At 36.9% G+C, this 15,838-nt stretch overlaps 1 protein-coding gene and 1 pseudogene across 3 annotated transcripts; both read left to right on the top strand.

The window, feature by feature from the left end:
* The first annotated feature begins 4,972 nt into the window (after positions 1-4,972).
* LOC103326423 (aspartic proteinase A1-like) lies at positions 4,973-9,664 on the top strand. Of its 3 annotated transcripts, XM_089047948.1 has the most exons (15): positions 5,062-5,109; positions 5,463-5,558; positions 5,780-6,156; positions 6,269-6,329; positions 6,459-6,553; positions 6,633-6,745; positions 6,884-7,052; positions 7,154-7,193; positions 7,299-7,363; positions 7,967-8,080; positions 8,215-8,279; positions 8,455-8,611; positions 8,691-8,810; positions 9,130-9,218; positions 9,396-9,664. In XM_089047948.1, the coding sequence occupies exons 3-15, from the start codon at positions 5,785-5,787 to the stop codon at positions 9,478-9,480; spliced, it is 1,545 nt and encodes a 514-aa protein (XP_088904074.1). In that variant the 5' UTR covers positions 5,062-5,109; positions 5,463-5,558; positions 5,780-5,784; the 3' UTR covers positions 9,481-9,664. The 3 variants fall into 3 exon arrangements, with proteins under 3 accessions (XP_008226860.2, XP_008226861.2, XP_088904074.1); XM_008228638.3 differs by lacking the exon at positions 5,463-5,558 and having other exon boundaries at positions 4,973-5,109; XM_008228639.2 differs by lacking the exon at positions 5,463-5,558 and having other exon boundaries at positions 5,059-5,240.
* A 3,556-nt stretch (positions 9,665-13,220) lies between these two features.
* Positions 13,221-14,816, top strand: LOC103326494 (mitogen-activated protein kinase kinase kinase 18 pseudogene; annotated as a pseudogene).
* The last annotated feature ends 1,022 nt before the right edge of the window (positions 14,817-15,838 follow it).

Genomic DNA, 15,838 nt, shown 5'->3' with positions numbered 1-15,838 from the left:
TTATATCTCTTGCATCAACCTCTAGATAATTCAAGAGCTTTTCAAGTCAACTCTCCCCAAAATAGTTTGTTGTGGCATCAACACCTAGGGGCATCCTTCTAATCAGGTGTTGTCATGCTTGTTTCCTTCCTTTGTTGTGGACTCTAATGTATGTAAAGTTTGTCAATTTTCCAAACAAACTAGTAAGCCTTTTGCTTCTTCGTTATCTAAAGTTGATAAACCATTTGAGCTTATTCACTCTGACTTATGGGGTCCTACTCCTGTAGAATTACATGATGGTTATAAGTATTTTGTCACATTTGTTGATGATTTTTCCAGAGCCACATGGTTATACTTGTTGAAATCAAAAAAGGAAGTTGTTTCATGCTTTAAAGATTTTCATAAACTGATTGTGAATCAATTCAATTCTCAAATTAAGGTGTTGCGATCTGACAATGGTACAGAGTTTATGACAAGTTCTATGTCAGAATTCTTGACTGGTGAAGGCATCATTCATGAGACGAGTTGTGTTGGTACTCCTCAACAAAATGGAGTAGCCGAGAGGAAAAATCATGATCTTCTTAAGAAAATCAGATCTCTCATGTTTCAAATGAATGTTCCAAAAAGGTTCTGGTCACATGCAGTTCTTACTGCTACATACTTGATAAATAGACTTCCCAGCCGTATTCTTGGCTCCAAGTCGCCACTTGAAATTCTCAAGAATCGAAAAATTGATCTTTCTCATCTACGAGTGTTTGGGTGCTTATGTTTTGTTCATGTTCAAGCTACTCAACGAGATAAATTTGATCCTCGAGCTACAAGAAGTGTTTTCCTTGGATATTCTTCAACACAAAAAGGGTATAAATGTTATGATCCTAAAGCAAGGAAAATGGTTATTTCTCGTGATGTTCAATTTGTTGAAACAGAAGCTTTCTTTAAGGAGAAATCAGGGGCTGACTCTCAGAGGAAGAGTCCATTTGATCAAGTTCCTTTACCAATTGTTGACACAACTGAAGGATGTCATCCATCAAATACGAATGGAGATGGTGCTGATTCGAGAAATTCTCTCTCACATAATTTGGCTGGAGACAATGATATTTCATCTCAAAATGAGGAATCTGTTTTTAATGGTGAACATTCTCATGCTATCGCTGATTCAATAATTTCTTCCAATGGCACATTACGAAGATCATGCAGAATAAAAAACAAGCCGACCAAGTTTCAAGATTTTGTCAACTATCACACATCTAGGTGCCCAATTCAGAAGTATATATCTTATGATAAAGTGTCTAGATCACATTCAGCCTTTTAAAGCAAGATCTCAAAGATATCAGAACCTGCATGCTTTCAAGAAGTAAAATCTAAATTTGTTTGGAGAACAGCAATGGAAGAAGAGCTTCAAGCTCTTGATTAAAACAACACTTGGACTATGGTCAAGCTGCCAGAAGGAAAAAAGCCCGTTGGTTGTAAATGGGTTTACAAAATTAAGTTCAGAAGTGATGGATCAATTGAGAGACATAAGGCGAGGCAAGTTGCTAAAGGATTTACTCAAACTTATGGGGTAGACTACAAAGAGACTTTTGCACCGATTGCAAAGATGAACACGATAAGAGTTCTTTTGTCTATTACTGTGAACTACGATTGGCCTCTATATCAAATGGATGTCAAAAATGCTTTTTTGCATGGGGACTTAAAAGAAGAACTCTACATGAACATTCCTCTAGGACATCCTCAAGAAAATCAAGAAGGATTTGTATGCAAGTTAAATAAAGCTCTCTATGGACTTAAACAGTCACCAAAAGCTTGGTATTCAAAACTTAGTTCAGTTCTCAAAGCTACTGGCTTTAAGAGGACCAATGCAGATTCTTCTCTATTTATTAAGGATGAATCCTTTGGAAAGCTTGTTGTCCTAATATATGTTGATGATTTAATAATCACAGGGAGCAATAATGCTGAAATCTCTAAACTAAAGTTCTTTCTCTCTAAAAAGTTTGCATCAAGGACGTAGGAGCATTGAAATACTTCCTTGGAATCGAAATTGCTTCATCAAGAAATGGTCTGTTTCTTAACCAAAGAAAGTATGTGTTGGATCTTCTTCAAGAAACAGGGATGCTAGGTGCCAAACCTACTAAAAATCCAGTTAACAGCAAGGAGAAACTTAGTTTGGATTGGGAATTGTTATCAGATGTTGGACAGTATCAACGGCTGGTTGGAAAACTCATTTACCTTACCATCACTCGTCCTAATATAACCTACGTTGTTAGCTTAGTAAGTCAGTTTATGCACGCTCCAAGGACAAGTCATCTCACGGCAGTAAACAGAATTCTAAGGTATTTGAATAGCTATCCAGGACGTGGTATTTTGATGAAAAAGAATGGACATAGTCAGATTGTTGGCTATAGCGATGCTGATTGGGCAGGATGTCCAATAGATAGAAAATCCACTATCGGGTATTGTATCTTTGTCGGAGGCAATTTAGTAACTTGGAAGAGTAAAAAACAAAATGTTATTACTCGATCAAGTGCTGAAGCTGAATATAGAGCTATGGCATCTACTACCAGTGAGTTAATTTGGCTTCAATCTTTGCTTAAAGACTTTGGGTTTGTTATTTCTAAGCCCATGGAATTATTCTGTGATAACCAAGCTGCTATGCATATTGCCTCTAATCCTGTGTTCCATGAAAGGACCAAACATATTGAAGTTGACTGTCACTTTGTTCGTGAAAAGGTTCAATCAAATGTCATTCAAACGGTGTTTGTAAGAAGTAATGAGCAGTTGGTAGACATTTTTACTAAAGGCTTGTCCTCATCTCAGTTTCAAGAGTTTCTCTCCAAGCCTGGCTCCATTAACATTTTTGCATCAGCTTGAGGGGGAGTATTGGAATATGTACAGAGTTATTTCCTTCATTTATTATTATGTTGGCTGAGTGGAGTTAGTTGTCTTGGGCTCCTCATGAGTGTAGCTTGATACCTGATGTGTGCATTAATTGTTTTCAGTTGGCTGTTGTATGAGTGCTCTTTATGTAACAGAGAAGCTAATTCTCTGTTTGTGATGAATAAGAGTTTCTTCCTTCTTCTACGGTGGATGCAGACAAACTAAGCTGAACCACGTTACACACTGTGTTTCTTTTTCCTTTAATTTCTACATAAACTCTATGTGTTAGCATTGTGCATGCTGAAGTTTGGAAATCTTAAACTGTGATATTTACAGGTGAAATTTATTTGGCAAATGTTAATTTTTTAGGGGAGACTTTGCCGAAATTTTGGTGGCCATCTTGATCCTTTTATCTTTATGAATGAGGGGAAGAGGGTAAAATAGTAGGTGAGTCCGTCATTGGTTGGATGCTGGATACATGACAAGGTTTGACACGGATTTAGAGGGGGAATTCAGTTCGAGTCCTGTCAGGCATAGGGTGGAGAGAGGGCAGAGGGGGATGAGAAGTTACAGAAAAAAATGGATGTTCATTAAAAAAAATTATTTATTTAATCCACATGTCACAATGTGATTGGACATGTGAGCTCTACTTATCTTCCACGTCACACTTAACATAATTTGTAATGGCAAAGATCATTTGTGATAAAAAGCCCTAACGTTAAGGACTATTAATGTCATATAATAAAAAAAAACTCAATGACCATTCGTGACAAGTTCGTAAACATAATGGACCATTTGCGATATGGATAGAGAGGTTTTCGCAACTTTCATATGTGACCCTCATTTAATTCATGCGTCTCCTGTTCTCATGATACAGCCAAGATATAAGTAGTAGGCAAGTAAACTAGCTACTGCTATACAAGTAAACTAGCTACTGCTATAGCACCTCTTTTTATCATAAGAATTTGGTCAGCTATAGCTATCACTTCAAAACAATTCCTTAAGACATTAGAAAATCTGCCATTGCTATGGATACACAGAGCACGCCTATATATATATCCATGCCCTTTGAGACTTTTTTAGTAGCAGCGACTTAAATCAATACTCTTTGTTCAACTCTATTGATCCCTGCTTGAAAAAGATTAGATGGACTGCGAGTAATAGTAAGAAAATACTTTCAAGCAATATTGGGGCGTGAACGTAATCAAATTTTGGATACGGGTATAGGAGTAAATATTCTTAAATACTTGAGCTACAAACCCTTGTTTCTTTGTTGCTTTGTAGAGGAACTAAAGACCGCTTATTCCATTTTAATACCTCCTTATACTCTTCTTGTGTTTTTTCCCTAAGAAACTGGAAACCTATAGAGACCACCTCTTCGTTGATTGTCCCCTTGTCCAAGATTCTTACACCTGCACAACTTCGGTTCTTTGAAGATCAATCTTTAATTCTTCAATGTTATTACCCTCAGCTATTTATTTTCAAGAAAATTTTGAGCTGCTTGTTGCTGGCAAGTTTTCTATTCTTTGACCTTAAACAAATGCCTATGATTTGTATAACTTGAATTCAATTAATTTGGACTAATCCAGGATTTAAAACGAAATCTAATTCAGGATTTCCTAATAAATTGCATAATTTGACCTAAATTTGGACTAATTTACAACGAAATCCTGTTTTTACACGACAGCGATGAGGTATTGTGGTTTATGTAACTTGATTTACGCATAATGCATGCCCCTAATAGACAAAAACAATGAAACAAAACAATAAAATGACATGAAAACATACGAATTTATTGTATTAAAAAAAACACAAATATAGGCATACGAATTCATCGGAAAATTGTTACAATTAAGGGTGAGATTGAGATTTATAATTTCTTTATCCCGTTTGGAGTGTTTTTGAAAGGGCTAAAGATACTTCTGGCAGCGTTTAACAGAAAATTTTGGAAGTATTTTTGGGTCATAGAAGCACTTTTTAGATAAGTACATAACAAATTTCTAAAATAAAAGCGCTTTTACTAAAAGTGCTTATTTTAACCGCACAACAGCACAGCTCATTTCTCTCTATCCTTCTTCTGTACGCAAAGAATATAAATTCTATTTTTTGGATAGTATTGATCAGTCATCAAGTACACGTGTGCGGCAAGGATCGAAAGTTGTCCGCTTTGGAAACCAAAGAGATGTATAAATATCTGGCTTCGTAGCAGTTAGTTGGGAAACACGCCTTTCTATATTCATCGTCTTCCTGCCTACTGTGAGTCATTTTCATCTTTTCTACTTTTCAATTTTATTTTTCTTATTGTTATTGTCAATTTATTTCTTTGGCTTTCAATCCGAAGCCCTAGCTTCGTCTCAACCAGAGCTCCGATTGTTTTTTATTGACAGGTATCTTAGATTGTTTTTGGGGCTTTTTTTTCCGTTATAATTTGTTCTTGTGAACTTTGGAACCCTATAGAATTGATGCTATGCATAGTCTATGTAATTTAATTTATATGTTTGATTAGGATAATCGGCTTAGTTAGTTGTGCTGGCCTGAATATTTGGAACTTTGATTTTGCCCCCCTTTTTTCTGAATGTTTTCTATGGATTTTCCTGGGAAACAAACAGTGGTTAGAGAAAGAAATTGAAGAGGAAAGTGCTAGCGTTATTCGGTGCTGATCTGCTTCAGCCCAAGATTTTTTTTTTTTGGTTGACTTTTTTGGTGTATGTCTGATTAATTTTCAAAATTATAATATATACTTGCTTGAAGATACGTTTAAGAGTTCAGTGCATGTGTATGTATTTATGATTATCGGTGCTCTGTGTGTGTGTGTGGAAACTCAACTGTCACTGTGGTGGAGTACTATTCCGATTATAAGTTTAATGATTTTGATGAGTTTTTTCTTTTATGCTCCAATTAAGAAAATGGATTCTTCTGCATGCAGTTAACATGGAAACCAAACTTAAGTCAGTTACAGCGACGTTCTTTCTGTGCTTCCTCTTGTTTCCGTTGGTTTTTTCTGAATCCAATGATGGGTTGGTCCGGGTTGGGCTCAAGAAGAGGAAATTTGATCAAAATAACCGGGTTGCTGCCCAGATTGAATCCAAGGAAGGAGAGGCTCTGAGAGCTTCTCTCCTTAAATATCGTCTGCGTGGAAATTTGGCTGATTCCCAGGACATTGATATTGTATCTCTCAAGAATTACATGGATGCTCAATACTTTGGTGAGATTGGTATTGGCACTCCCCCTCAGAAGTTCACTGTGATATTTGATACTGGTAGTTCAAATTTGTGGGTTCCTTCGGCTAAGTGTTATTTCTCGGTGAGTTTCTTTTCTTTAATTTCTCTATTATTTATATGGTATTTATAATTGAATTGCATCTCTTCATGTTGTTAGATAGGAGACAATTTAACTATTTTGTGTATGAGTGCAGATTGCCTGCTATTTACACCCAAAATACAAGTCAAGCAGTTCGAGCACCTACAACAAAAATGGTGTGTTTCTGTCTTTATGATTGTTTATATCATTTTACCTTTTTAGTGCGTGTGCATATTCATGTATCCGTTGGAGTAGCATTTCCATTGATGACAAGAGAGGATATTCTGGTTTCCTCCATTGTGCAGGTAAGCCTGCAGCAATCCACTATGGAACTGGAGCTATTTCTGGGTTCTTCAGTGAAGACCATGTAACTATTGGTGATCTCGTGGTCAAAGATCAGGTAAGTTTAACATCTAGGTCATACAAATTATGCTTGTTGTTGGTGGTTTGCCTTTAATAATACAGATAGTTTGTTTCAGGAATTTATTGAGGCAACCAAGGAGCCTGGAGTCACATTTTTGGTAGCCAAATTTGATGGCATACTTGGACTTGGATTTCAAGAGATATCAGTTGGAAATGCTGTACCTGTGTGGTAATTTTTTTTTCTTCTGTGGTGTTATTATGAGATTATGAGTTCCTGCTCGGTTTGAGTCTTATAAGTTGTGTATTCTATCAATAGGAATTTCAGAGAGTTCATCTTCCGATGGTTCTAATTTTAGGAATTCTGCAGGTACAACATGGTCAATCAGGGTCTCCTGAAGGAACCAGTTTTCTCATTCTGGTTTAATCGTAATGCTGATGAAGAAGAAGGAGGTGAAATTGTATTTGGTGGAGTGGATCCTAATCATTATAAGGGAGAGCACACTTATGTTCCTGTTACGCAGAAAGGCTATTGGCAGGTTGGTATTCTGAACATTCATTGCTCTATGAAAATCCATAATTACTTATGTGCTCGTGAAAAATTTATAATATTTGTGTACACTGTTGCTCTTGTTGGCAGTTTGACATGGGTGATGTTATGATTGATGGTAAAACAACTGGTAAGTGAAAAATTGTTACGTTTTCTTTCCTTGTTTCTTACACATGGTATCTTGTTTAGTACAATTTTATCAACTTCCATTCTGACTTTAGCATACCTATTTCAGGATTTTGTGCCGGTGGCTGTTCAGCAATTGCTGATTCTGGAACCTCTTTGTTAGTTGGCCCAACGGTGTGTATCTATGTGTCTATGTGTGGTTATTTTCAATTCTGGAGAATGCTCACTTTGAATTGTTTTGAACAAAATTCTAGAGCCAGGGACTTTCTCTTCACCGTCCTCTTCCTAAGTAACTTCAAGTTTATTACTAATTTCTTAGTATGAATAAAATTATAGATTGATCATTAGTTTTGGATTGATTGAGAAAAGAATTAAGGGAAGATTAGTCAGTAATTAAGAAAATGATGTGGTGATGACTCCAGAATTTGTTAAGGGTAAGCTTGATGCCTGTTCCTATGAGAGAAACTTTATTAATTTTCCTACTGTTATTTTTTTGCATGTCATACATTGGAGATGCATTCCTTTTTCTATGTCCATACAACTTCCATATGATGCTGCTTATTCTGTTTTGTAATGGAAACATATGTGATCCTTGGTTTTGAATGTCCTATTGATTGATCATTTTTTTTGGAAGGGGAAAATGAATTAGTTTTCATTAACCTTTGGTTGTAACTTTGATTATATTCCTGGTTTGAGGGTTCATGTTGCCTCAGCATGGGCATATGCACGTATTTATTGTTTGTTTTGGATTGGATGTGCTTTGTATCTTATTTACAGACTATTATTACTGAACTCAATCATGCCATTGGAGCCTCTGGGATTGTAAGTCAAGAATGCAAGACTGTAGTCGCACAATATGGAGAGACCATAATTGAGAGGATTTTAGCCAAGGTATAATTTCATGACCTCCCATTTTTATGTAAGGTCAATAAACCATTTGGTTTTAGAACAACTGAACAGATTTTTATTCCTACTTGTTATTTTTAAATAACTGTTATGATATTATTATTTTTTAATTGTGGCAGGATCAACCACAGAAAATCTGCTCTCAGATTGGTTTGTGCACATTTGATGGGACTCATGGTGTAAGGTTGGACTCAATTTGCTTGTTGAGGCATATGATTGAATTGTGTTTGGCTTAACTTTCTTATACATGTATTTCTTTTATTATTTATTTGTTTCTGCAATCAATTTATCGTACATATTTATTATTTGCATTATTTGTGCACTCTTTTTATTTAATTTTTGCAAATATGACTGGTCAGTACCGAAATCAAGAGTGTTGTGGAAGAGAACACTCACAAGGTATTGGGGGGCTTATCTGATGCATCGTGCTCTGCTTGTGAGATGACGGTTGTATGGATGCAAAACCAGCTCAAGCAGAATCAGACACAGGAACGAATTCTTGAATATGTGAATCAGGTGAAGTAATACTTACATCTGATATGTTTCTATAGGTTGCACTTAAATGCCTTGCTCATGCTCTGGGTTCTTATTGCAGCTCTGTGAGCGGCTGCCTAGCCCAATGGGAGAATCTGCAGTTGATTGTAGTGGTTTGTCTTCCATGCCTAGTGTTTCCTTTACTATTGGTGGAAGAACATTTGATCTCACCCCTGAGCAGGTGAAGTATAATGTTTAGATATGCTTATGTTGGTCTGACACTTATGGTTTACGTTTGACTATATCTCTCCTAGTCACTAAAGGATGCTAGAGCTTTTTCTTTTTACTCGTGCATTCAACCCACCTGATGCTAAGAGTTCCACATAAATTTTTCAGTTTCTGCATGTGCACAATATTTGAAAATTTATCCTTTTCATGTTGTGGTATTTCAAGTTATGAGCATGGTGGTCGCGTTCTGTCTTTACCGATGATTTAGTTTATTGCATTACTGATATTTTTCTTTCTTTTTTCTTTCTTTTTTCTTGTTTGTTGGAAATCAGTATGTGCTCAAAGTAGGTGAGGGAGATGCTGCACAATGCATTAGTGGATTTACTGCTTTGGATGTCCCACCACCCCGTGGACCTCTCTGGTATAATTTTCCTTCTATTTTTTCGATCTTTTAGCTTTCGGTTTTGTTGGTGTCAAGATAATTGTGGTGGTAGATCTTTTGTTTCTCCAATGGCATTGGTGACGTCTGTTGATTACTTTTCTTGTTGGCAAGAGAGAGCAATTTGAAAGCCCTTGCTAATATTTGTTTTTCCAACAGGATCCTGGGGGATGTATTCATGGGTCGCTACCATACCGTGTTCGACTATGGCAACGAGAGAATTGGGTTTGCGGAAGCTGCATAGATAGTAGATATTAGCTTCTAATGTTCTGTTTGTGCTTGTTTTTTTACGTTGCCGAGTTTGAAACTATCCTATCTAGTACTGGAAGTAAGCTCCTGTGAATGATGTTTGTATGTACATATCATGTCCTGCCTTTTATCCAATGTATTTTCAACATTGCACTTTAATTAAGAAAATGGTTCCTTTCCGACTGTGTCTCAGCCTGCTATGAATTCAAATTCAAATGCCTTATGTACTTTGGTGCAGCCTTAGTTCTTGTTTGGTCTTTTGAAATGTTTGATTGTTGGCTTAAGGTGGACATATAACGTATTGAGATATATGCTAACTGCGCGGAAATATTTAGGGAGTTTCACTAAAACACCCAAAATAGAGGTTGAAATTATAAAAAAACCCAACACCCAAAACACTTTAACATGTCTATGATTGAGTTTATTTATAAATTTGTAAAATATTTAACCCTCCATGTGTTTGGTTCAGTGGGTGACCGGTCTTGTAAGTTATCCGCTCTAAGAGTATCTCCAAGGGAGATGTCAAATACCAAACATCAAATTTAAATTTGATGGCTGACATGACAATTTGACATCTTATACAACTTTACACTCCACTCGATATGTCAAATTAAATTATTATTTTATTACATTTTAGTGTTGATTTATTTTTAGTTAAAAAGAAAAGAAATGAAAAAATAATAAAATATTCATTTGACATCTTACTTTTGGGATGTCAAAAATAACATCTCAACCTCCAGCCTTCATTCCACATCAGCTTTGACACATCGATTGGAGTGATATTAGATGTTATTTATAGCTGTTAAATGTTTATGTGGCACGTTTGACATATCGGTTGGAGATGCTCTAATCCAATTACTCGTTTGGTGCTTAGGATTGGATTAGATTGGATAAGATAGTATACTGAAGAAGGAAGTTTGGTGCCTATGATTGGATTAGATTGGATAAGATAGTATACTGAAGAAGGAAATGAAGGTAAACGTGAATGATCATTTATTTTGAGGATTAAGAGGGGATAAGTTATACGGGTGGTTATTGCAACAAATGTGGCCGTATTGTTTTTTGTGGTTATTGATTTGGTGCTGTATATTCTTGTTTTGCCGACGAGCTGACTAAAGATTTCCATGCGAAAGACAAAAGACAAAAGACAAAAGAGATTAGGAATTACGGACCGAATTTTTGTTATAATATATATATATATATATATATATATATATATATATATATATATAAAAGACTCAATAACGAACTTGGGGAGGTTGTGATGGTTAGGTAATGAAAGCCAAATTTGACTAGCGGGTAGGGATGTAGAAAAGTTCTGAGAGCATCAATTTCCTGGATTGACAGAGCAGAGATTGGAAGCCAACTTACACAAGAACAAGATGATTGAGTTTGTTACAAGAAATTGAAGATGCCTATTTGTTAATATCGTAAAGATGCCAGTTCATCAAAATTTGTGTAAAACCAAGGGTTCTCCCAACTCTTATTCGAACTCTCACATAAAGTGAGCCGTACATCGGTTGTATATGATTTTAAAATTAACAAGACTCGAATCATATGAGAGAGTTGAGATAACTCTGCGCCTCTCTCGTATTTCCCTGAAAATTTATGCTCACAAATCATTGTGCGGAGGTAGTTTTTCACATGGGCTGTCTGAATTTCCAGGAGTATGTAATCAAAGGCTATACAGCAAGACATTGCTGTACGTCTTGCACATCTGGTAGCATTCATTTGTAGTGGTGAAGTCTGACATCACAAGACTCATGGTTAGCTTGGTACACACATTTTGGCAAAGGAAGCGTCATTGCTAGCTACAAAGTTATTTGGTTGCTTCTAGACCACGCAAAAATGTGACTAAAGATGCAGTCTCTTATTTGATTTATTATTATAAAAAAGAACTCTTTCATTGACTTAAAAGAAGGAGATGGGGTGGAAATGCTGAATGTGAATGCAGCTTTGAGCATTTACATTTTGCCTAATTGAGCTGTCTTCATGATTCCAATGAGCGAAGTGCCCACTGATATCCAATATGCGTTTGGACGGTTGGTCCTTTTCACAAACAAAACTGATAGAGAAAAAGGGAAAGGAGACAGGTAAATGGGGAAGGCTTAGGTTGGCATGTGGTTCTCTAATTTTGAATTTTTCAACAAACTTAGCACGCGGATGGCATATGTGAGGGTGAATTGGACCACAAGACACCTCAAATGTGCCACTAACGCGCTAAATTTCGTGAAAATTCTGAAGGAAAAAGAGAGAGAGAGATAGAGAGAGAGAGTATGTTATTGTCTTAAATTGCAACAATTTAACTACATCCAAAGCACAAAAATTCAAACATCAGAAGCTTCTTTATTGAACCTTTACATTTTGCCTAATTGACCTGTATTCAAGATTCAAATGAGCAAAGTGGGGCTGATCTCCAATATGTGGGTTGGGCAACAAAACTGATTTAGATAAAAGGGAAAGGAGACAGATAAATCGTAAATGGCTAAGGCTTGGTTTGGTATGTGGGTCTCTCTAGACTGTATGTGTGTGTGTTCATAGCTGTAAAGGAGTAAGTGTTCAATGCTTGGCCTCACCTTGTAGCCAGAGTTGTCTGTTCACCGACACAATGGATCAATCACCTCCACCCTTGAATTTTATATTCAATTCTTTGATTTCCTTTCTTCACTTTTGTTCCACCAAGAAAAATTAATTCAAGATTGAGAGTGTTGAAAATGCAAAGTAAAATCACCCTTTTATAGAGAAATTATTGTATAGTGCTGAGTATAATCATTTGGTATAACTTATCCACGTAATGTATAACATGGATAAACGACAAGGTTAAAAGAACTTAAGTTGAATTTAAAATTTATAGTTTGGTTAGATTAGAATTTCTACTTTAGTTGGCTTGACCTTAAATTCTTTTATCATGCACATTTTTATTAATGAATGAAATGAACCTAGTACTGTTGTGATACATGAATCTTCAATTTCACATTGACAAGTATGGTGCTGATTTCACTCTCAAGTTTCCACAAGGTCCCAAAAAAACATTGTTAGCGTTGAATTAGGGTAATAACCAACACCATTCAAGAAAGCAACACCTCTTTGTAGAAATTATTATAGAAACTTTACACATTCAGACAAACGCTAACATCAAATCGTAGAGTTAAACAAATCTTAAACCTACATCGATCAAGAATTGTTTGCGCACATGAACAACGGGACGAAACTGATAGATTTAGTTTACTAATCACAAAACTAAGAAAAGTCCATTGATTATACTTCGTTTGCCGTGTAAAATGTGAACTCATTTTCCTGTTTAGTAAGTTTAGTACCAAAAACAGTTCTATTCACACCAATGAATAAATATTCAAAAACCGCGTTGAAGGACAATGCATCTATGATCAATCTTCTAGATTTCAAAGTGCTTTTTGGCGCTGCAAAATCACTTCTCCAAATGCAAAGGCATATTCCCCATAATCTCCTCTTAAATTTAAAGTCCACAATCTTGGGCATGTGGCTTCATGTGTCGCCATGTGGTTGGCTTTATTAGAAGCCTAAGTAACTGCGCTCCTAGACGGCCAGAGCTGTCAAGCTCTCTCCTTTTGCCACGTGGCTCGATTTAAAGAGGATTAACAGATAACATTGAGCAGGAAATTAAGAATCTTATTTTATAATTTGGTTTTACTTTGTGGATCGCCTTTAAAAATCAACCCAACTGGACCCCAAGTCGCATATAAATATTGTACATTTCGTAGCACCATTCCAAAAACCCAAACCCCCCCAACCTCTCTCATATTTTTCTTCTTTGTGCTCTATGCCATGGAGCACTGGACCAGAGGACCGACCATTGGCCGTGGCTCCACCGCCACCGTCTCCCTTGCCACCGCTGCCCTCTCCGGGGAACTATTCGCTGTAAAGTCCACCGAGCTCTCCTGCTCATCTTTTTTGCAGAAAGAACAATGTTTTTTGTCCAAGCTGAGCTGTCCAAATATAGTTAAGTACTTGGGCTGCAATGTTAGCACTGAAAACAATAGGCCTATGTACAATCTTCTCATGGAGTACGTGCCCGGTGGCACGCTTTTCGATACGATTCGAAGGCATGGAGGGCGGCTAGAGGATCCCGCAATTCAATTATACACGCATCAGATTGTGCAAGGCTTGGAGTATCTTCATGTGAATGGATTGGTACATTGTGACATTAAGAGCCAAAACATTTTGGTAGATGAAGAGTGTGCCAAAATTGCTGATCTGGGTTGTGCTAAATCGGTACAGAGAGTTGCAGGGGATGAAGACTCTGCCACCTCAAGTACTATAATTTCAGGCACACCAGTGTTCATGGCGCCAGAGGTTGCACGTGGAGAAGAGCAGGGGTTTGAAGCAGACATATGGGCTCTTGGATGCACAATCATTGAAATGGCCACTGGTGATGGCCCTTGGCCGGAGCTTAAAGACCCAGTTTCAGCTCTTTATCGGATTGGATTCTCCAGTGACTTGCCGGAGATTCCAACCCGGCTTTCGAACAAGGGTAAGGATTTCTTGAACAAGTGTTTGAGAAGAGACCCAAGAGAGAGGTGGACAGCTAAGCAACTTCTTGAACATCCATTTCTTGAAGAGTGCTTGGGGTCTAAAACAGAACAAGTAAAGGAATTCAACTTCACTATGAGGTCTCCTATTAGCGTGTTGGATCAAGGCCTTTGGGATTCACATGAAGCCTTTGAAAGTCCAAAGGAACAATCTGTTGTTGAAAGTGTTTGTTTGAATTCTCCACTGGAAAGGATCAAGAGGTTGATTGGAGGCACTTGTTCTGCATTTTCAAATGCACCCAATTGGGAATTTGAAGAAAATTGGTCCACTGTTAGAAGCAATGGGATTGAGGAAAGCCAAAACTCAGGGACAAGCAACAATGTCATCTCAGTTGATGAACCTGTGGCTGCGAATTCACCAAATGTGGCTTTAACTTATCATGAAGAGCTTGACAGTTCATTGTGTGATGAGGATGATGAGAGAAGCTTTTTTATGGCATTTAGTTTGACAGAAGATTCTTTTGTACCAAACAATCTTGAAATTGAATTAGATAATCAGAATTTTCCTTTTATTCACTCCCATTGTTGTCATTCATGTTTTAATTTTTCCGGCCAAGTGGAACCAGTGGAGGTTAAGTTTCTGTCATTTGTTTTCTATTTTGTGTTTGTTTTTGTACCAAGGGCTGCAACTTTTGAATTAATTAAACAAGGTTATATGACATATCAATCTCTCTATCGGGCACCAAAACTGTGGTTCTTTTGTTTCTTTGCCGAAGTTAAGAACGATGAGGGTTTTTTTACTCACACTGTCAATATGTCATAAAGGTTCAAACTTAAGATCACTAATTTGCAAGTCAGGGTCCTTTTCCCGTTGACACCAAAATTGTGGTTAATTGCTACTTTAACTATACATCCTAGGTTAATTAACCATACACATAATCTGGATCTGCATGTTTATATTCACCCCTTTTGGCCTCTTATGCTGTCTCTTTACGCAAACCGAGAGGAGCTGTCTCTTGAGTTAGCCAAAAGGAGAAAGAAAACCAGCTGTCTCTCAAGTCTTGTGCATATATACTTCGTATGCTGCAAGCTTTTTACTTGGCTTTGGTTTTGATTTTTTGTTTTTGTTTATAACCCCAATCATTTATCTTAGAGAGCTTTGCATTATTTTATTTGCCCCAAAGTTTTGCAAGCTAGGCCAGCCTTTTTGTTTGCATATCATTGCCAACATATGTGCTTCAATTAAATAAATCGTGTGCTTGCATATTTTTTCTTCTTCCCAATATTTTCTGCTCATGACGACAATATCATGTGGGGATTAGGGTTTCACTGACATGCATGTGAATGAAGGGTTAAATGCATTGGCCCCCATCCATTTACAGTCTCTGAAATATTGTGCTCTGTGTTCTCATTTTCTTTTAGGAGCTTTTTCAACTTTGTTCCTTTCCCTTTATCCAGTAGGGGCAATGGCCTACTTGGACCGCTGGCTAGGGGAGATTATTCAAGTCCTGTATATTGACTTGACACCAAAGTCAATTTAGATAATTGAGAGGTTTTTAATCTTTCTTTGCCCTCTGATGAAGCTTCCTTTGTGAACAAGAGAGACTTTTGTTAGGCAACTTGGGGGGTCATCAACTTTGTTGCCTGTCTGCGAAGTCAAATCTTGGGTAGGTGCATGCACAACTGGTAGATGTGAAAACTTCTGTTCAGGTTAATTGATGTGTACTTTTCATATCAGTTACTATGATCATCAGTTTAATAATTGATGTGTACTTGTGATCTCGGCCCCTATATGTGCTATAATAGTGAATCTCCCTAATTATATTCAAATCGAGCAATGTTAGG

This window comes from Prunus mume, linkage group LG3 (assembly GCF_029339155.1).
Source record: "Prunus mume cultivar Tortuosa linkage group LG3, ASM2933915v1, whole genome shotgun sequence".
NCBI lineage: Eukaryota > Viridiplantae > Streptophyta > Magnoliopsida > Rosales > Rosaceae > Prunus > Prunus mume.
The sequence above is the reverse complement of the archived record's forward strand: the minus strand, read 5'-3'. Positions and strand labels throughout refer to the sequence as shown.